General features: G+C 36.3%; 1 protein-coding gene across 7 annotated transcripts in view; it reads right to left on the bottom strand.

The window, feature by feature from the left end:
• LOC131158103 (uncharacterized) overlaps positions 1 to 22,001 on the bottom strand; it is a 74,598-nt gene that overhangs the window by 42,075 nt on the left and 10,522 nt on the right. For all 7 annotated transcript variants that reach the window (XM_058112705.1, XM_058112704.1, XM_058112710.1 and 4 more), the window contains exons 3-5: positions 16,913 to 17,032; positions 16,747 to 16,800; positions 50 to 213 (exon numbers count right to left, since the gene is read on the bottom strand). In XM_058112705.1, coding sequence (XP_057968688.1) covers positions 50 to 213; positions 16,747 to 16,800; positions 16,913 to 17,032 — 338 coding nt within the window. The remainder of the gene's footprint in view (positions 1 to 49; positions 214 to 16,746; positions 16,801 to 16,912; positions 17,033 to 22,001) is intronic.

The following is a 22,001-nucleotide window of genomic DNA, read 5'->3' as shown; positions in this document are numbered from 1 at the left end:
GTTCTAAAAACATGTTCAAAAACTGAGTTGAAAGAAGCAGTTAACAAACCTAGGAACAAAGTGAGAGAGAGTAATCATTTGGGTACATATCCTCTGCATATCTTTAACAGAATCTTGATGCTTTTCATTCATCTTGTCAAAGTACAAAGCTAGGGAAGTATCCCTATTTGAAAGTTCCCCAGGCCATTTGCATGCATGAAAATCTTTACAAGCCTGCATTTAGATCAAAAAGAGATTGAACATAAACATATCCAATAATAAAAATACTATATTGAATAATAATGCTGACAAAAATAGAATATATGCAACGAGAATAGCATGCTGAAGGGCAAAGATTACCTATACAAGTACAAGGATGTATGATTCATATTATCATTTGGACGCTATTCATTGTTTGATATATATATATATATGCAGGTGTGCATGTAAACACAAAAAGGAAAACTAATCTCTCTGCACCATTCCCTGCCAGTTCCAAAAAAACTCTTGATGAATGTATTCAACTCATAAGGGACATCAGGCTTAGGCTATCTTAAATGCCCTCCTAGAACACTTTCCTAGGTATCTTATGCCCAAGAATAGCATTTCTATCTCACAAGAATTGTTTGGTTTGGTTCTCTCACGAGGATTATAGGAATATAAGATTATAGTGTCCAGCATAATATGGGTATTCTTGTGTTATTTCAATAAGATTACAATAACACTCTTAAAACCAATAATATTAGTATATTACATACATTCTAGTAATCAGAATATGTGCATATTTGTGTTATCAGTCACTTTATCTGCAAAGTCTAGCTTTTATCAGATGTTACAAATTCATTTGCTATGTTTTCAAACTCATTTACCAGGGATGACAAAATGGTACCCATGCTATAGTATGGTGTTGTAGTAATTTGAAGCACCTCTGTTGCAGAGTTTGCAAGAGAGAGTTGAAAATACCTGGTTAGTACCTTTATATTGTTTCGTTGGATTAAATATGATGGTTGCTGGAGTTGCATTCTCATTTCATTCAATGTTATAAAAGGTGAAGGCATAAGGCAAGGTGTTTTAACCCTTAAAAGTTGAGGCATAAGCCTTAAGATGTTGAGGTGTAAGCCTTTTGAGAATTTTATTTTTAGATAAAAATATGCAAATAAATTACATACATTTTTAAAAGTAAAGTAAAAAATTAAGAAAATTACAAATAAAATGAAAAAGACAAAAATCAAATATACATTGTAAACGACTTGTTGGACATTCAAAATTGCTAACTTGACTTCATTACGTATATCATGATAAGAGATAGCTTTTACAAATTTCATATTATTTTGAAGATCTAAGATAGAACTCACAATTATTTTGGATGTCTTTTTTATCTGTTTGTAGCAGCTCAACCCAATCTCTTTCGCCTCCAGTTCAACTAACTCCAAGGGTAAGCAATGTTTAATGTGACTTGCCCACATTGCTTCTAGCTGGGTGTGTGGGTTGCGTGCACAATGCTTTACACCAGTTGAAATTTCAAGATTTCACTAAATTTCAGCATGGAAATTTCAATCAGAATATAGCATGATGGAAATTAATTGCCATTTCAATTTCAAAGGTGGTGGAAGCAAAAACTTTTGACAATTTCATGGATATTTGACACAATGATCCTTAGTACCTATAGCCTCCCAAACTTCTTATTCATCATTTCTTGAAGTGATGACTTGGCACATGATATGCATCAATACCAATCATTAATGCCTAGAATGTGTTGCTAGATCTATGCTCTAGAAAGCTATACAGAAACAACGAACGTCTCTCTTTTATACTTATTCACAATTAAGGCTTTTTTCCAGGATCAATCGAAGTGATGGACCAGCCTCCTGAGTCAAATGGAGAGCTTCCGCACCTACCTCCAAGAGATAAGATTACGTATCTAAATCAGCTGAAGGAGAGTGAGAAGGCAGCTATTTTACCAGCTCATCTATGAGGAAAGCCTCCTTTTGCTCAACTTCAAGTACATTGAATGCCTCACAATTGAAATCAAATAGGATAGATTGACAGGAGGTACAGAATGAAACCACAGTAGAAGTGAAGCCTCCAAAGATATGACAGCTTGTGTGGTGCCACTATCCAAACAAATTCTAGCACTAGTTAAATGAGGTTAGGGTCCATTTGCTAATGATTATTAAGTGTTGACGGTCTCCCCGATGCTCTTCCCCTTCCTCCTCTGTTCTCGAAGTCGAAGCCTAGTGGTTCTCAATGCCAAGCCTTCCTCGTCATCCATCCTTCTTTCAATTCTCCTTTGTAGAAGCCAAAACCTAGTCGACTGACCATTTTTTGAAGCTGACTCTTCCTCAACAATCATCCTTCTCTGAGTTCTCTTGTTCGACCATCGAGAGTTTTTCTCCTAGAAATTTATCACAAAGGCTTCCTCTATAGTCGTTGCACGCGAGAATCCACTCGATTACAACATCATGATCCCTCCTCAAACTCGATTCCTCTCCAAACAGAACACCCCAGCAATTGTTTGAACATCCCTTCGGCAAATCATCCTTGGCTTTTAGAGACGATCAGTGTACCCTCTTTCCGCCTTCAAAGAAGCCTCGTCTGAGATTCTAATTCTTCAGAGTGGTGGGCGAGTCTAGCCATCCGGCTATTTCTCGACTCTGGTCCATTGGAGTTTGTTTTGAAGAATGGGGGTGACCAATGGCTTGTTAGGTAAGAAGCTGTTTGGGTGGGGAGGTCATTCCCCAGTGCAGCTTGAACACAAAACCTTCTATACTAATCGTCTTCAGCCCTCAGTTTTCCAGATTTCAGAGTTTTCAGGGAGAAAAGTTTCACATATTCTTCTAACGAAAGAGGAATTTATTTGGATCATGAAGATATTAGGAGTAATATGTGAAGGAAAGCAAGGAGTAGACAAACTAAATCCAGGAGGCTAATACCTAAAAAGCGAAGGAACTTGGACCTCAACTAAATTGCAATTCAATAACAAAGGGAGATTCCTTCGAATAGAGAAGGGGATCGCAAGAGGAAAACACAGCATTTTATGTGTTCCTGAGAGTAAGAACAATGAAGGCTGGAGAAATAATTTTGAAGCTTTTCTACGGCTTTCTTGTGAACATAACAAGCATATTGCCATTAGATGTTCAGACAGTGATATCTTGAACATAATAAGACATGAGAGGCTGACAATAGAGTAAAGCTAGGGCTCGAGCCAGTCAAAGAAGTGCACCTCCTCAGAAGTCGTTAGCGAGGGGGAAGATCGATTCGGGAAGGAACGATGGGGAATCCCATGATTTCAGGAAAAAGGTCCTTTAACTTCCACATCCAACCCAAATTTTAAAATTGCTTCCAAATTTAATATTGGGCTCAGAAGAGGGAAATTTGGGCCTGTTATCGATGGGCCTGTTATAGCCACTAAATGGATAATTAAAGGAAAAGGGGGTAGCAGGCCAAGCCTTATCTAAGAGGGTGTTGGGCCTATATCAGAAGACAAGATATAAGCTTATACCAAGTCCCAAGAGAACACCAAAGAGACAAGTGAGGAAGACAGTAATGGCAAGATTGAGGTAGAAATTAAAGGAGTCAGCCCAAATATAGAAGGTTTCAGTGAGCATACTCAGATTATTTCAACATATATGAATAAGAATTTGAGTGGCCTAAAGACTCGATGACAAAATTCTTTCTTTTTTTTTTGGGGGGGGGGGGGGGGGGGGGGTTTGATTTAGCTAGAGGGATTGAGTTTTCAAACGATATACTTCTGCAAAGGGGCAACTTAGAGGATCAAGTACAAAAAATCAGTTCAGCAGAAACAGGGCAGTACCTTCTCCAAACTGATCCAAGTTGCAGCAATGGGCCATTTTCTTTTGAATATGAAAATAATCAGCTAGATGAGTTTAGTGAGGACGAGAGGTGTACAGAAGCAGATGATGACCTTAGCAGCTTTTGCGATTTTGATTCTGGGCTATTAGTCGATCAGCTAAAAAGTGAGATAAAGATGGGAGGAGAAGACAATTGGGAAAAATTTGTTGGGGATTTGTGCTTTAACAGAAGAACAAAAAAGATACTATGGAGTAAGAAACAACTACTTACACCTCAGCTTACACAGGAAAAGAGACTTTATTGTCCTCTAATATTGAGTAAGGGTTAGAAGGTTCTGTTAAGCACAAGTCTGGTAAGAGTAAAAAAGGTTGTCGTTGGTGTTAGTCCTCCAGGTGTCAGGAGGGGCAATGATGAGGACACAGCGGATCCAATGGCAATCTGAATTCTTCGGAACCTAGAAAAGTTATTCTTCCTATTCATGTTCAGTCTTTTTTCCCTATTAAGTCTTTGTGCCACAACGAGGGAACTAATTGGGGGAGCGACTTTGGTGTTGGTCAAGGGGCTAGTGAGAGGGACTACTGAGACCCAAACGAGCTCTTATATGATATGGGGTTAAAGTTAGTGAGTCTTGTACGTGTTGAGGTCAAGTTAGGGTTGAGTCCAAAAACTTATAGGAGGGAAAAAAAAAAAGAGAGGGTGGCAAAAGAATTAAAAAATCTGATCTGTTGCATCAAATTATAGGAAAAGGAAAGGGGGTAAGTGTGTTAGATTATGAAGATTATTAGTTGGAATGTTAGGGGTTTACGGGATGCTAGAAAGAGCTATTTGATTAGGGAGGTTTTACTAAGGAACTCAGCCGATATTGTCTTAATTCAGGAGACTAAGCTTGAGTTAGCAGACGGGGATGTTGTTAGAGGGATTTGGGTAGGGCAGTGTAAGGATTGGGTTTTTGGGCCATTTTGGGGTGTGCCGAGCGGCATTTTAGTGTTGTGGGATACTCAGTCTATTACTAGAATGGATGCTTTAGTCGTTTTTTGTTTTTCTCTTTCAGTCCTTCTTGAAATTAGAGATAGGGGTCAATCGTAGATTTCCTCTGTGTATGGTCCTTCTAAGCCTACTCTTAGGCATTCTTTTTTGGATGAGCTTTATTTTGTTTCTGGTTTTTGCTCGCCAAGGTGGATTGTGAGTGGTGATTTTAATGCAATTAGGTTCCCACAAGAAAAGAAGGGGGGTGGGGGGGTTAATGCATCTACACAAAAGTTTGATTTGGTTATTAGGGTGTGTGGGTTGAGGAATCTTCCTTTGGGCAATGCCAATTTTACATGGTCAGTGGGTGCGGCTAGAGAGTTGGCTAGTAGAATCAATAGGTTCTTATTTTCTAATGACTAGGAGGAGGAGTTTCCCAATCTTTCTCAAGTAGTATTACCTATATCTACATCTGATCATTTTCCTATACCACATTTAGGTTCAAGAATATGTAGTGAGACCATGGCTCCTTTCAAACCTTGGTTAGGGATTCGTGGAGTGAGGATGTTGAAAGGGGTTGGGAGGAGTGTGGATTTATGAAGAAGTTGAAGAGGTTGAAAGAAAAACTAGAAATGTGGAATAGGGAAGTGTTTGGAGATATTAGGGTTAAAAAGTCAACTATCCTAGGAGATTTGGAAGAGTTAGATAGAGAGGAAGAATGAGTGACCCTTTCAAGGGAGGAAGAGTGTAACACCTCAACCCGCCACGTGGGGCCCGGGGTGCTACTATAGTGACGTCTATGTACCTGATACCATATTTATTATATAAATTCAGCGGAAATAAATGATACATTCTCCAAAATACATTACCAGAGTTCTAAATTACCTTTATACACGAAGATCTTCAATATCCATATTACAGACCATAATATAATACAAAAACCATCTCAGCCCATGCAACCCTAATACACATCCAGGCACTTCAAACATAACTTAATTACATTAGAGTTCTTACCAACACTCACAAAAACTGAAACTAGCTATCACCCCGCCCCCGGAATTTGCTAAACTCAATCTCAAGATGGTCATGAAAAGATGATTTGTATATTGGAGTGAGACACTTCTCAGTAGGACAGATTAAGTTAATATCAATGTGTTGCCAATGTGAGTTTTAAGGTATATAAAACATCATCAGTTGTTAATTAACCACAGTTATAAAATCATTCTCCAACTATACTCGTACACATAGGGGTGAGCATAATTCGGTGAAAACCGAATTAACCGAATTAACCGGCAGAAATTGGCCGGTTCGGTTTGGGTAAAAATCCTAGTTTAGTCGGTTCGGTTATAATTCTACAAAATTTCGGTTAATCGGTTTCGGTTCGGTTAAGGGTAAAAAAAATTTCGGTTAACCGATTAACCGAATTACTAATTAATTAGATTTTAAATATAATTTATGAATATAAATTTTGCTTATGCAAGTGCATTAAGGAGTTTAATTAACCTATTTGGATTCTTTGTTCTATGGTAAAATATTATTTTCATTAATATAATTAATAAATAAGGTATTTAATTAAGCTGGATTTGGTTTTAAAAAAAATTTATAATTATATTATATTTCTAGCAATTAACTTTAAATGATTTCGGTTAACCAAATTACCCAAATGGGCAATTCGGTCGGGGTCGGTTCGGTGTCCTTCGTCAATTCAATCGGTTTGGTTAATGGTATTATTTAACCGAATTTTTCAGTTAATTTGGTTAATTACCCGAATTTAACTGAACCGACTGTTTGCTCACCCCTACACACACACAATTATTTATCAGCGAAAGTTCACGAGGATAGAGGAGATTACACGCCCATAAATGTAGCTCCCCTCTGCTCTAATACGTTATGCAACGTGGCACGGCTACAACTGACACTTATCAAGGTACTCGCCTTTCTCAGCAAGCCCTCGAGCGGAGAGTTTATTTCGCTATAAACATTTATGCACTTTAATTCATATACAAATACTCACACCTTTACAGTTAAAAAATATGCATTTACTTCTTCAGTATAAACCAATTCAATAAATAATAATACCATTTACATAAATCAACAGATATGCGTAGAAGACACTCCCTGAGACTAACACACCATTTACTTCCCCCATGGTACGGGTTGTGCGGCTCGAAAGCTAGGCTTATGCCTTAGGGGATCAACCCAAACACAGCTGAAGTAACCATCTGCAAGTACGTCTGCAGGCATCAACAACTCAATTATTGCAAGTCCGATAGTCTTACCACTTCCTGACCCAGGTCCCTAGGAAAGGTACTTCATCCTTACACAGGCTAAATGACGGAGACCACCCTACACCTCTTAGTACAGTGTGGGCGCACACGGTCTCAATATAAGTCCCTAGCAATGGTACCGTGCTCACAATACAATTGGTCCTCAGGATTCTTAAACCATATCATGCAATTTAAATAGTAAAAAATGTAGTATAAATCTCATTTCATATAGAACCTACCATTTAACAAAACCCACCCCCCGGCCATTAAATAAATCCCGACCCTCGGCCGTCATATCAAATCCCAATATTTTGCAAAGGCAGTTCTAGTATGTTTCACAAACAGTTCAGTATTTTCACAACCATACTCAAATTCGGTTATACAATGACCCACACCGATTGTTCACTTGCCACACAAATTCAGTATTTGAACATAGCCATTTAAACAACCATCGTAAGATAAAACCCAGTTTTCCACCGTTCACTTTATCCAAAATACCTCTCAGTACAGTGTGGGCGCACACGATTTCAATATAAATCTCTAGAAACGGTACCGTACTCACAATACAACTGGTCCTCAGGGTTCTTAAATCATATCATGCAATTTAAATAGTAAAAACTATAGTATAAATCTCATTTCATATAGAACTTGCCATTTAACAAAACCTGCCACCCCAGCTGTTAAATAAAACCCGGGACCCGGCCATTAAATAAATCCCGGCCCCCGGCCGTCATATCAAATCCCAATATTTTGCAAAAGCAGTTCCAGTATATTTCACAAACAGTTCAGTATTTTCACAACCATACTCAAATTCGGTTATACAATAACTCATACCGATTGTTCACCTGCCACACAAATTCAGTATTTGAACATAGCCACTTAAACAACCATCGTAAGATAAAACCCAATTTTCCACCGTTCATTTTATCCAAAATACCATATCATATATCATATATTTATAAAATCCATTTTGAACAGTCAATTTTCGAAATAACCTTTGAAATCATAATATACATATATATAAAGCAATTTAATTGGTTCAAACTTAATAAACCCTGACTTAACTTAATCCCATTACCTGTTTTCCTCAAGCTACGCCTATAAAGATCCCAAAGCTGCGCCTACGGCGCTCACACGAACCCTGAATTCATAAAACCTAATCATTTCAACCCCAAGTAAAATATTATTTTAACATTTTCCAGGCCCACAAACTCCAAATAAATGATTAAACTCCCAAAAACATCAAATTTGCTTAATTCCCTAAATCTTACCCTAGCACTGGAGTGGTGTCTGGAAAGCCCAGTTCAAAAATCTACTATGCTAGACTTGTAGAGAAATGCTCCTAGATCCTCGTGGTGGCTTCCGATCATCGATTCGGGCGACGAATGGCGAGAAATCAAATATAGAGAAAGCGGTTCTCGCGGGTTTAGAAAGAGAGAGAGAGAGAGAGAGTGAGATATTTTAGTTTCTTAATCAGAAAGTTATTTAAGACCTATTTATAGGTCGTTGACCCGGCCGGATTTGTTGATGAAATAGAGCATTCGTCGATGAATTGCAGAAGAACATTCGTCGATGAAAGAAGAGGTTCGTCGACGAACCTTAAGCTTCAGATTTCCTATCTCTCGGGATTTATTCGTCGACAACACCAGCACTTCATTGACAAGTCATAGAAGGGCACTCGTCGACGAAAACAGGGGATTCATCGACGAGTCCTGCTGCTTTGCCCTTTTTAAATTTTTCTTTCTTGTTTTCTAATTTATTTCTTTTATTTTCCGGGTTCGGGTTTCTACAAAAAGACTAAAAGTGTTTCTCTAAAAAATGAACATGAACCAGTCTTTAAAGAAATGAGAAGTTGGAGGCAAAATATGAAGTTTAAATCGGTTAGAGATGGCGGTTGTAATTCTATATTTTTTCATATGATGGCCAATGGGAAAATGAGAAAGAATTTGATAAGGGAGATGGAGGTGGATAGGGGGGTTATTCACGGAATCTAATAGAATTGCTTTTGAGATCACTAATATTTATTATAATTTGTATTCTGAGGAGGATGAGAGTAGACCAATAGTGGAAGGATTAGAGTGGGATCCTTTGCCTATTGATTGGATAGCCTGGTTAGAGAGACCCTTAGTAAAAGTAAGTTGGGGCTTTTTGGGATGGGGAGGGATAAGCTCCTAGGCCAGATGGTTTTAATTTAGCTTTCTGCCAAGATTGTTGGACGGTGGTGAAGAATCACCTACTGAAGGTTTTTAATAAATTTTATTGGAATGAGGTTTTAAGTAAGAGTAACTTTTATCACTTTAGTGCCAAAGAAAAATAGGTCCACCAAGATTTCTGATTATAGACCAATTAGCTTAGTTTCTAGGGTTTATAAAATAGTCGCTAAAGTGCTAGCTAATTGGTTTGTGTGGTGCTTGACAAGACTATTTCTAAGGCCCAGAGTGCATTTATGGGAGGAAGACAAATTGTGGATGCAATTATGATTGTGAATGAAACTATTAAGGATATTAAAAGGACGAAGACAGGGCTTGTTTTTAAGTTGGTTTTCGAAAAAGATTACGATAGAGTGAGCTAGAATTTTTTGGATAAGATTTTAGTAAGGAAGGGGCTTGGAGAAAGATGGTAGAAATGGGTGAAAGGTTGTATATCTAATGTGAATTTTGTGATGAGAGTGAATGGTGAGCTTAAATCATGGTTTAGGGCCACAAGAGGGATTAGACAAGGGAATCCTCTTTATCTGCTTTTGTTTGTGTTAGTGGCTGATGTTTTGAATCGGTTGGTTGATAGGGCAACAGATAGAGGTTTAGTGAAAGGTCTTATAGTGGGCAGGGAGGAGATTATATTGTCACCATGGTCTTAAATTTCCACAAAATTGTCGAAATTTCTTATTTCCGTCACCATCAAAATCAAAATGGCAGTCAATTTCCGTCTTGCATAATTTCCATTGAAATCTCAACGAATCATCCCAAAATTTATCAAAATCTCGAAATTTCAACGAAACTTGTCGAAATTTTAACTATACAATGAAACTTCCTTGAAATTCAAAAAAGAGATTTGGGAGTGAAATGAAATTTCTCTCTTAATTTATTTTATTTATTTTTATCGAAACAAAATATTATTACAAATGTTTTTGATATTATATGAAAAAATAAACTTACAGTAGCATTTTATTTAACCATTTATGTCTAATATATCATTATTTGTATAATAAATAATATTTAAATGATTTATGAATTTCATTTGTATTAGTTGAATATGTTTACTATACAATATCTTACAAATATGTTTGATACACATACTTTATTACAACTTTACCACCTCATACACAACATAGATGTATTTAACTTGTAATATAATAGTCCTAAAACTTACATTATTATGTTTGTTACCATTTCTAAAGTTTCACAAAGAATTCCATGCTTTACTACTGATTTTCGTTATTATTTCATCAAAATTTCTGTACTTTTGGTAGTTCAAAATTTGAGTCGAAATCGAAATTTAAGACCTTGGTTGTCACACCTTCAGTTTGCAGATGATACTATATTTTTCCCAGAGGGCCATGAGCCTTATGTTCTAAATATAGAGGTTGAAGATTAATATAGGAAAGAATGGAATCGAGGCTATTAACGTGCCTATAAAGAGTGTTAGGGGATTACCCTTGGAAGTTGGGTATGCTATGTTGGGGTGGCCAATGTCCTATATAAGGGTTCCTTTGAGGGGCAATCCTAGAGTAGCTAGCTTTTGAGATCAATGGTGGAGAGAGTATCCAAGCATCTAGACAGGTGGAAGGGAGCCCTTTTTTCTTTGGGAGGGAGGATTACTCTAATTAAGGCTTGTCTTTCTAGTATTCAACTGTATTTTCTGTCTATTTTTAAAATTCCAATGGGAGTCACTAGTAAGATGGAGAGAATTATAATAGATTTTCTATGGTCAGGGGTGGTTCGGGGTTTTAAGGATCTGGTGTGTAGGACTAAGACAGGCTGGTTTGGGTCTTGAAAATTTAGTGTCTAAGAACACAGATCTTTTGGCTAAATGCCTTTGGTGGTTCCCGTTAGAGGCTTCCTCCTTGTGGCATAAAGCTATCAAAAGTAAATTGGACCCGATGGGAATGGGTGGGATACTAATTTGGGTTCTAGATATTCTTCAGAAATCCAGTGGAAAGTTATTTCCCAGATTTACCCTCTCTTTATTCCCCATACCAAATTTGCGAAGGGTTAAGGGCTGCAACATTCTTTTTTGGAAAGATATTTGGTTGGGGAATGATGTTTTGGCCACCTCTTTTCCTTGCTTATTTCATTTGAGCTCATTGCAAAATGATCCCATTTCTTCTTTTTATTGTAGATTCAGGTGGTCCTCTACCTTCTTGGGATTTTCATTTTAGGAGAGCCTTGAGTGATAAGGAAACTATTTAATCATTTTTTTTGTTGGTTATGTCGAACAATTGTAGGGTAAATTCCAACAACGATAGTCGATCTTGGCTGTTGGATTCCTCTGGTGTTTTTTCTTGTAATTTTTTCTTTGATTTCTTGGTTGGTACCAATCGCTCCTTTCCACTCTACAGCGTAATCTAGAAGGGTCAAAATCCCCCATAAAATCAAATTGTTTCTTTGGTTGGTTGTGCTTAATAGGATAAATACTAACGACTTGCTGCAGATGAGGAGACCTTTAAAGGCTCAATCCTCTGATATATGTATGCTTTGTTTTGTTTGCTCAAAACTTGTTTCTCATCTTTTCTTGCATTGCGATTTTGCATTGGAGATTTGGAATAAGTTATTCAATTACTTTGGAGAAAGCTTGGTTTGTCCTAGAACAGTGGAGGAGTTTTTGGTAATATCATTTGTGGGGTTTGGGAGGAGGCAAGAAGACATTGTTTTAGGAATTGTACTTTATTTGCAGTATTATGGGGCTTGTGGAAGGAACGTAACTTGCATATTTTTCCAAGGAAGAATATTCCATATTGGTTGGTAGGAGAGAAGGTGTTTTTCTGGCTTATTTGGGGTGTGTGGGCAATGGAAATTTTAAGGGGATGTGCTTGACAGATGTTCAAAAGTCCCTTCTAAGGGCGTGCTGATTTTAGTTTGCTGTCTTTTATTTTGTGTTTTCTTTTATTTTATCTTTTGTTTTTCTTGGGATTCCCAGATTTCATTAAGGATATGTCTTCTCCCCTGATTATCTTTTTCTAATGAATTTCCTTTTTATCAAAAAAATAAAAAAGTGACGATGTGCTATTAATAAGCACTGCCTATGCAAGTACTAGAGGTCAAAAGTAATGTTTACTAATGTTAGAAATATAAATATTAATTTGGCTAATAATACTGTAACAAGTACTTATTGAATAATAATAATAATAATAATAATAATAATAATAATAACAATAATAATTTTTTTACACTGTACATATAATAATATGTTAAAAAATATATAACTTAAGAGCCAAACAGATTGTACATTTACAGCTTGATAAAGCTATCTTGTTTACAGAATGTTCAACTTTTAAACTCCAAAACATTTGGTCTTTATATCTTGGATGGCCAATTGTGTGACAGTCAGATTTTAGTTCAGCTCCTTCATAGAGTAGCTTGTTCCTTGCCTTCCATGTGTGTTAGACTGCTAAAGACCAATCAAATTTGTAGGTTTCCTCAGAGGAGTTTCCCAGCATTTCTAGCCATTTGATGATGCTTTCTCTATCTGAGAATGTAGTTGAGCATTTGAAGCAGCTGCAACCTTTGTGATAGTTGGCTTTGTGGCAGGGCAAGAGAAAAGAGGTGTTTGCAAGTTTCTGTCGGGAGTCCGCCTTAGTTTGCAGCTGTTGTTGGCTGCTTCCCCCATGTGCCTAGTTTGTCAAGGGTCAGATGATTTTTACCCAAGAGACTGTAGGATTGTGTTGTCTGATGAAGTCCCATGCTGTTTGGATAGAGAAGTTCACAGGGTGTGGAGTCCCCAGATTGCTGAACCTTCACTTGAAGTATATGGTTCACTGTTAATGTTCCCCATCATTTGCTGGACACTGGGTGAAGGTCTCCTTGGCCATCTCCATTTGCCTTCACAGATCATATCTTTCATTTTGGTGTTCTGAAGAGACAATATCAGAAGGAAAGTGGTGTCCAAAATAATCAATGAAGGGGCTGTTTTGGCGCCAATTGTCAAAGTAGACAAAAGTAGAATCTCCTTTGCCAATGAGGTACTTTATGCTGTGTTAGGCAAGAGGCCTGACTTTTGAGTTTTCCTTTCCAAATACAGGTACTAGCAGTAGGGATTTTGATTGACCATGAGTTGTTTCCTTTGAGCTTGTATGTGTGAGCCCAAATGATCCAGAAAGGATTTTGAGGTGCAGAGTAGCCAAACAAGTTTGACAGCAGCTAATAATAAACGAGATTTATTACAACATCATAATATATTATAACATAATATAAGTACATGTGTTCAATCTCCTATAAGAGATCATAAGCATCTGCCAACTATTTCTCAAAAAACCCACTATTTAATATGTTTTTGGTAAGTCCGTTTAAGTACTTCTATGACGAACTAAACAACACTTTAATTATAAGTACTTATTTATATGAGGTACCAAACAGGCACTTAGTCACCCAAATCATGAATCAACTGGTAAATCATCAACGTGGGAGCCCAAATCATTCTCCAGATGAATCTTCGACCAAGGCCTCTACCTTACAATGCAAATGACTTTACTTGATAGACCTATTTCTTTCAACAGGGGTTGGATTTTCTGCACTATTTTCCCAAATGTTCAAAGGAAGAACCAGAAAGAACCCCAGTGTTATGCAAAAGAATCTTGGAAAACTCTAGGGTTCCATTTGGATTAAGGACCTTTATGATATAAAAGGAAAGGAAATGAAAAAAAAAAAAAAACTGGACATAAATTTTACTTTGTATTCTCTCTCTATCACAAATATGATTAAGAACAAAATTTATTCAAATAAGATTGAAAATTAACAACGAGCAAAAGTTGAAGACACGTAAATAAAAAATTTTGTTCACTTATATACTCTCATTTGGCCTTTTCCAAGTTCTCAATGGAGTGTAGATGAATGTGCTATGAATGAGGAAATGTTCAGGAAGGATTGGTGTTGATGGTGCTAAAGTTGTCACAATGTGAGAAGATTATAGATTATGGAGGAAGTGGATGATGTAACAACCCCAAAAATAATGTGTGGAATTAAAAAAAAAAATTAATTAAATTAATTATTAAATATATAATATAATATAATAATATATTAATATAATATTATAATATATATATAGTATAACCTGAAGCTTCTTCAGGATTGAATTTGAATCCAGAAGAGCCCCCCCCCCCCCCAAATTCACGCTCTCTCTTTCTCTCTCTCCTCATGCCCCCACTCTCTCTCTTCAATTTCTACTCCGAAACTAAGCCGAATCGACGATCAGACACCACCACGAGGTCCCGGCTTCAATTCTGAGCAAGTTAATCAAAGCAAATTTTTGATTTAGGGATTCTAAGCACCACTCCAAGGCTAAGGTAAGGAGTACAAATTATGTTTGTTGTTTTAAAAATTTAACCGATTAAATTATAGTATTTAATTATTAAATTGTAGTATTTGAGTATATTAGATTTTTGGTGATATTCCTGAGATTAAATTAAATTGCAGGATTAGATTATATTAGATTTTTGGAAATATTCATAGGATTAAATTAAACTGCAGGATTTGATTATATTAGATTTTTGGAAATATTCTTAGAATTAAGTTAAACTGCAGGGATTTCATTAAATAGAATTTTTGGGGAATATTTTGGAATTAGATTAAACTGCGGGGATTTGATCATATTGGTGTTTTTAAATATGTTGAAATTAAATTTAAATATAGAAAGTGGATCATACCCGCATTTTCTTCAAAATTTAATCGGTTAACGAGAGCGTGTGAGCCTAGGGATGTTAGGGCAGCAATTATTCCGAGGTTGAGCTGATTAAGCCGCATGCATTGCATTAGGATTCCTGTGGGCATTTCTCCAGGAATCAAGTAAGGGGAATAAATTATGTCAGGTATTCATGAAAATTAACCGATTAAAGTTAAGCATATGAACAAGGAAATGTTATATATGATTTTCTGATTTATCAGGCATATGAAAATGATGTTTTGAATTATTATGTGTATATTTTTCCCGGCATGAGATTTATGTATTTTTATTATATAATTGAATTTGAGTATTGTCATAATATTATACGGTAAAAATGTAATTTTTACGGGTTTATGGAAATATTGGAAATGCAATGGATATAGTGAAATGATAAAAAATGATTTTTTTTTTTAAATTGATATAAGTTATGATGATTTTTATATCAAGCTATGATATGGAAAGTCTTATATTGATATGTAGATGATATGATGGTTTCATACCGATATGAGATATATATACAAACATGTTTTATTAGATATGATGATATGTGATATATACAAAAGCGATTTATACAGATATGATGAAATGAGATATATACAGACATGATGAAATATGTATATTGAGTGGTGGAAATGAGAACCTTGTTGGTTTATGTATGAGAGCACAGTACCATTGCTAGTGATTGAGTAAGTGCAACCACACTGCTCAGGATGCGTGTTGGTAATGGAGGTTGATTGAGCCTGCAGGGAGATGTTGACAGCCCCTGGGTCCGAATCAGGCTGCGGCAGGCCAATCGTACTACAGACAAGGTATTTTGATCTAACCTGGTAGGCCAGCCACAATTAGGTCCCGCCTTCGGGCCGCACAACCCAGTCATGTGGGGTAATTACATGATGGTGATATGAATAGGTTTCTCATTACGGACACGATACACTCATATGATTATATTTTGACAGATATGTTATTTGTACACAGAAATATTTACTAAGCATGATCATATTTTCGAGAAAAATATATGGATGCAAATGTATATACATTTATATAAATATGAGTACAGTTCCATGAATTCGCTATTAAATTAATATTTATATGGGTGTGTTATGATAAACTAAAACTCATTTGCCACACACTGATAATAATTTATTCCCACTTACTGAGAGGTGTCTCACCCCAAAGATTTTGAACATTTCAGGAAATTCAGGCAGCTAGGCAAAGCGAGCTCCGAGATAGCGTGACATAGTTCCAATAGTTCAGCGTATGTGTATTTATTTTTGGGAGTGGGGATATGTTGTATAATCCTTGGGATATCAGTTGGATTTTTGGGAATTATATGCATTTCTGTGAAGACTATAGAACTCTGGTATTGTACATAAGGATTAGAAGTATTATGTTTCTCTGCTGCATTAACTTTGATGATGATATTATGGTAATAGAGATGTATGGTTATATATTAAAAAAAAAAAAGGTTGAAAAATCAGGGCGTCACAGATGACGACGGGGCAGAAGGTGGATGGTGATGGTAGAGATGAATAGTGCGGGTGGTGACAGAAGTATTTGCAGGTGGAAGAAAGTAAGGCTCTAATACCACTTGATATGGAACTATTGGCAAGAGAGAAAGTAAGGAAAACTACGGACAAATAAAGAGAAATGAGGATAATTAAGAAAATAAAAGAAAAAACTTTCAAAGCCTGAGAGAATTCACAAGCATTATGCATTGCAGATAAAATAAAAACAAAGTCATATGCATTTGAAGATCAAATCAAGCATAAATATAGATTGAGAACTTCAAGCTCTAGCAATCAAACAAGTTTTTGAAACCCTACTGGGAAGAAAGAAAGTGAATCACCATCTCCAAAGAAGGAATGTGAATACCAGTTATGTCCCTCTCTCTGTCAAAGCTCTGCAAAAGAAATAGTTTTATCAGTACATGAATGTAATATATGCAATACTTTAATGATATAGGAACAAAATTCCGCAATCAAGTATAGAATGTATATTCATTTAACAATTACCTCATGATACCAAGAAAACAAAGGAATGATTCCCAAATCATCAATAATCATAGGTTTGGTTTCTACCCCAAGCCCTCTACATGCATCAAGCAATTTATCCAACTTTTCAAGAGAATCAACCTGACAAGACAAAGACACAGTATATGTTTTAAATATGATTTTAAGCAGTAAAAAAGCAACGGCTAACAAAATCATTCAATGATCTTTAACAAGAATAACATTCTAAAGCAAATGCCATTATTCTTCTAAATTGGGGGGAAAAAAAAGCCCTGTACCGGCAAAAACTGATATTTCTTATGACGTAAAATATAGATAATTCATGCATCATTTTAGTCATGACTCATGCAAAATTGCACCACATTCAAATTTAAAAAATTGGGAAAAACAAAGAAAACATGAAAATATAAATTGCACCAATTTTATAAAGCTTCAGCTAGATTTTATAGAGATTATTCTCACAATACATGAATAAATGCAACACATTCAAATTAAAGATATTGGGAAAAACAAAGAAAACTTGAAAATATAAAATGCACCAAGCATGTAGGTTTATAAAGCTTCAGCTAGATTGTATAGAGATTATTCTCACAATAGTCATAAAGTAAAGCTTATGTTTAGATCCAACTAATAGATTGATTAGATGAGCCTCAATGAATCCATCTATATAATACCCCATTAGGCTAGTATATAAGGGGCATACAAACATCATAGATATAAGAACATTATACTAATATACCCCAAAAAAAGAAAAAAAAAATGTGATGTGCTCAAGCTAGGTGTCACAATCCCATATTGGACATGTATATGGGAGATCTTGGTCAAATAAGGATGGTATAGGCTTCAACTTTGTGAGGAGCATTTTATAAAGAAAAACTATGAGGCCAAATGGGCCTATGTGGGCATACCTCACCAAAGTCGGGCAAAGTTTGTCACATTTGGTATCTAAGTCATCCTTGGGTTAATAACATCTCGTAAAATCAGACACAATGGTGTAGGTCCTACACAAAGGCACGGGCCTCTTTAACGAAGGCTTTAAAGATTCAACTGGAGAGCCTGTCACAATCACACATTGAGACGTGTAGATTTTGGCAATAGGATGATTTTTTAGGCTTCGACTTTGTGGCACACCGTTTAATGGGCAAACCATGAGGCCCAGCGGGTCAGAGACTCAAAGCAGGCAACATCACACTGAAGTTGGACCTACACTAGGCTTGTGACACAATTTGTTCACTCTGTCTACTCCTCCACTGCAAACACAAAAGATGCAGTAAACTAGTTCACTAGTATAAAGAAGCCAAGAACCAACATAAATCTCCATCTAAATTTCCTAACAAGCTAAGGTTATAAGACATGCAACATGCTCTGATTAGGCTTATTGTTGGCCTTATGCATGAGGCAAATACAATAATAACAATACAATGCATAAAAAATTTAGAAAAAGAATAGAAGTACAAAGATAAATCTAAGAGTAATATAAAACCAAAAGGCATCACAAGAAGAAAAATCTGTAAGTAATATAACGCTGAAAAGGCATGACGGAGAGCTAACCAAGGGTGCATATGAACAGCTTTTTGTTTCATATTTTTTTAACAAATGGACACAAAAACATGCTTTTCAAGCCTTTTTTTTTTCATTTCTTAAACAGAGGTTGGTTGTTTTATAAACAATTTAAAACCTCTTGTCTATGTCTCAATTTGAAAAAAAGTAAAATGCTTTGAACCAAATGTGTTTCAGCATTTTATTATCTGAAGCAGAAACATAAATTGTCACAAATTAAAACCGAGTTTGAGCATGTCCAGGACTTGTGTGGACATGTAGGAATACAAAATTTTAACACAAAATGAATGTTAAGTTAGGGAAATGGACATGCATGGCATGGTTAATTGTCTCAAACCAAACAATTCACACCCTGTGGAGGCCATGCAGCAGCTAAAGCATTCTTGCTCAACTATCATCTGAAAATAAACCACAATTTACCACAAGAACACATTCGCAACCATCAAATACAAAGTAAGTAGAAGCAGTAAGCAACCATGTAAGCAAATAAGAATCACACGGTAAGCATTAAAGCAATGCAACACCTCCGTAGCCAATGTGTGTTTAGCAAGGGATGCAACTAGGCTCAACACATTTACCAAATGCTAGTGAGTTTTACAACGACTAATGAACACTCACCCTTCCCTAAAGAGCTTTCTATGCTATTCTAACTCTAGCACTAGGAAGCATTAAACTGACCGAGGAATAATACTCCCTTTTTACACAAAGGCAATGACACACTCAGTGGGGTATGCCCAGGTTTTGATGTAATTCGTTGAGTTGTTTGTGTTTTCTTGTGTTTGCTGCAGTAGCTGGTTTGCTACTTGGGGTATGCCACGTGCTTCTGTACATATCCTTTTTTGATCAATACAATTTATAATTTACAGATCAAAAAAAAAAAAAAAAGCACCTATACTACTATTTACATTATAGTTACCCATCCCATGTACACAAGACAAGCAATCACAGGCAAACATAATGTGTCACGCCCTTGTTTTTGGAACGTGACTGGCCATGACTCCATCTAAAATCTAATGGAGTCACTAGGCCTAGGCAACAATTTATTTTGTGAAACCATCATTCCAAAATAAGTTAGATACCAATTAAGAGTGAATATTTGTTGAAAACACAAGATATATATATTTCATAAAGCAGCAAAAAAAAATGTTTTACATTCAGTGACAAATTCTTTACATTGGGTTGTACAGTTGTACTTAACATACAACATTTTTTTCACTCCTTAGTCTACATACATAACCGCCATCTCAATACATGCGTCGTATCCTTATTGTCTTTCTGCCAACTAGCAATACATGTCAAAATTGCAGTCTCTCGGAGAATTTAACAAGTGGAGCTCTCCTTCAATTCAAACCTGAAATTAAGGAATAGGGTAAGGAACGGCAACCACGAGCTCCATAAACATTCTTAATTCCCCTTTATTCAAATAAAGATTTTAATACTTAACACATGATTCCTTACATGCATACATAATCATAAGGTGCATGAACACACTCTTTATTCAAAGAAATATGCATCAACATACTCTTTATTCAAAGCAAATTGTTCATCTAAAGTTACCATCACAAAACATCCAAATAGCACACATTTACACATTTCTTTTCAACATAGCAATTAGCAACACTGTCCCTACTAAGTGCACAGTTTATCTCAAACAAGTGCCAAAAATCCAGCTTGGCCAACCACTGCTTAAAGTAATACCCAAGTGCCAAATTCTAGCTTGGCTAGCCACCGCTTAATGCAGAAATACCCTCCAGAGGTTTAGGGTCTTTCACCCAAAAGAGACACAATCCCTACTTGCTCAAATTCCACAATATCATAGCCACAACAACACATGATGCCATCTATTTCACACAAGAAAAATTCAACATATGCATACACAAGCTTGGAAATAACAAGTAAAACCATCATCCTTACAAGATAAATATCTATCACATAAAAATTTCCCAACTAAACAAGATATGCAACTATGATGACCAAAGAAAACATATATGCATTATGCAGCCATATCAAGTAATTAGAGATAAGAACCTTAAATTTTCTGTATTAGGATTCAACTTTGTGCAAGTTTCTACCCATATTTCCTTCGAATACCCAAAATCCCTTGGTGAATAAATGAAAGTTAAGAACGCTTACATTAATTTTCAGCTTCTTCAAACTGAGTTTAAGTTTCCCTCTAAATTTCCTATATTTTCCCCAGATTTTCTCTGAATTTCCTTGATTTTCTGCAGAGTTATCTCTCTCTCTCTCTCTCTCTCTCTCTCTCTCTCTCTCTAGAACTAGGGTTTACAGCTAGAGTTTGTGGCATTCTTTTCTGTGTTGAGATTGCTCTGCAAAGCTAGAAGGGTCAAGACAGCAGCTACTCGCCGCCAGCTGCTTGACAAGTGTCTCCTTCTTGGCTGAAAACATGGCAGGACTGCAGCAGCTGGTTGCAAAAAGGGTTCTGCAGGGCTACCACCTGTGTGCCAGGTGTCAGCTGCTGGTTTTCAGTGCTGCCAGGTGGCTGCTGCTGGTTTGTAGTACTGCCACATGTCACGCCTGGTTTCAGAATGCCCCATCTTGTTTTTCTTTCTTCACTGCCCCAACTCTTATGCTATTTATGTTTAGCATATCCCTCATAATTTTCTTTCATCCAAGCCCCTCCCACCAATAACAAGTCAAATGGAATTTCCAATATCAGTTAACAAAACATGGCTAGTATGAACTTTTTTAATGCAACACAAAGCAAGTCATGCTAATTTGAGTAATTTCAAATAGTTTAAATTTACCACACAATTTTAGCAAAGTTTCCAAAAGGCTATGGGCGCAATTAAAATTCATCACTGCCTATCATCTTGAAACAAATGGCTAATCCAAAAAGGTAATTCAAATCTTATAGGGTATGTTAATGGCATGCATTCTAGACTTCAAAGGGAGTTGAAGTGAGCATCCACCCCTAGCAGAATTTGCCTCCAACAATAGTTTTCAATCAAGTATAAATATGGCACCTTATAAAGCTCTATATGGGAGACCTTGTAGATCACTAGCGTGTTGAACAGAAATTTAAAAAAAAAAAAAAAAAATCAAATGCTTGGTCCAAAATTTTTTCAAGAAACTACTGAGAAGATTAAGCAAGTTAGAAATCATCTCCTTGCAGCCCAAAGCCGACAAAAGAGCTATGTTAATAAACGAAGAAGGCCACTGGAATTAGAAGTTGGAGATTTTGTATTCCTACGGGTGTCACCTCAAAAAAAGATTTTTAGATTGGGGAAGAAGGGTTCTACAACCTTGTTATGATGGGCCATTTCCAATTGTCAAGCAAGTTGGTAAAGCAACATATAAATTGATGTTGCCGTCTAAATTAACTCATATGCATGATGTTTTCCACATCTCGATGCTTCGAAAGTATGAACAAGATCCAAGTCATGTTCTTGAATGGTCCAATATTCCGTTGAGTGAGGATGTTAGTTATGAAGAAAATCCAATCCAGATTCTTGAAAAAAAGGAAAGGGTCTTGAGGAAAAAAGTTATTCCTTTGGTCAAGGTACTATGGCAT

Source organism: Malania oleifera, chromosome 6 (assembly GCF_029873635.1).
Source record: "Malania oleifera isolate guangnan ecotype guangnan chromosome 6, ASM2987363v1, whole genome shotgun sequence".
Lineage (NCBI taxonomy): Eukaryota > Viridiplantae > Streptophyta > Magnoliopsida > Santalales > Ximeniaceae > Malania > Malania oleifera.
The sequence above is the reverse complement of the archived record's forward strand: the minus strand, read 5'-3'. Positions and strand labels throughout refer to the sequence as shown.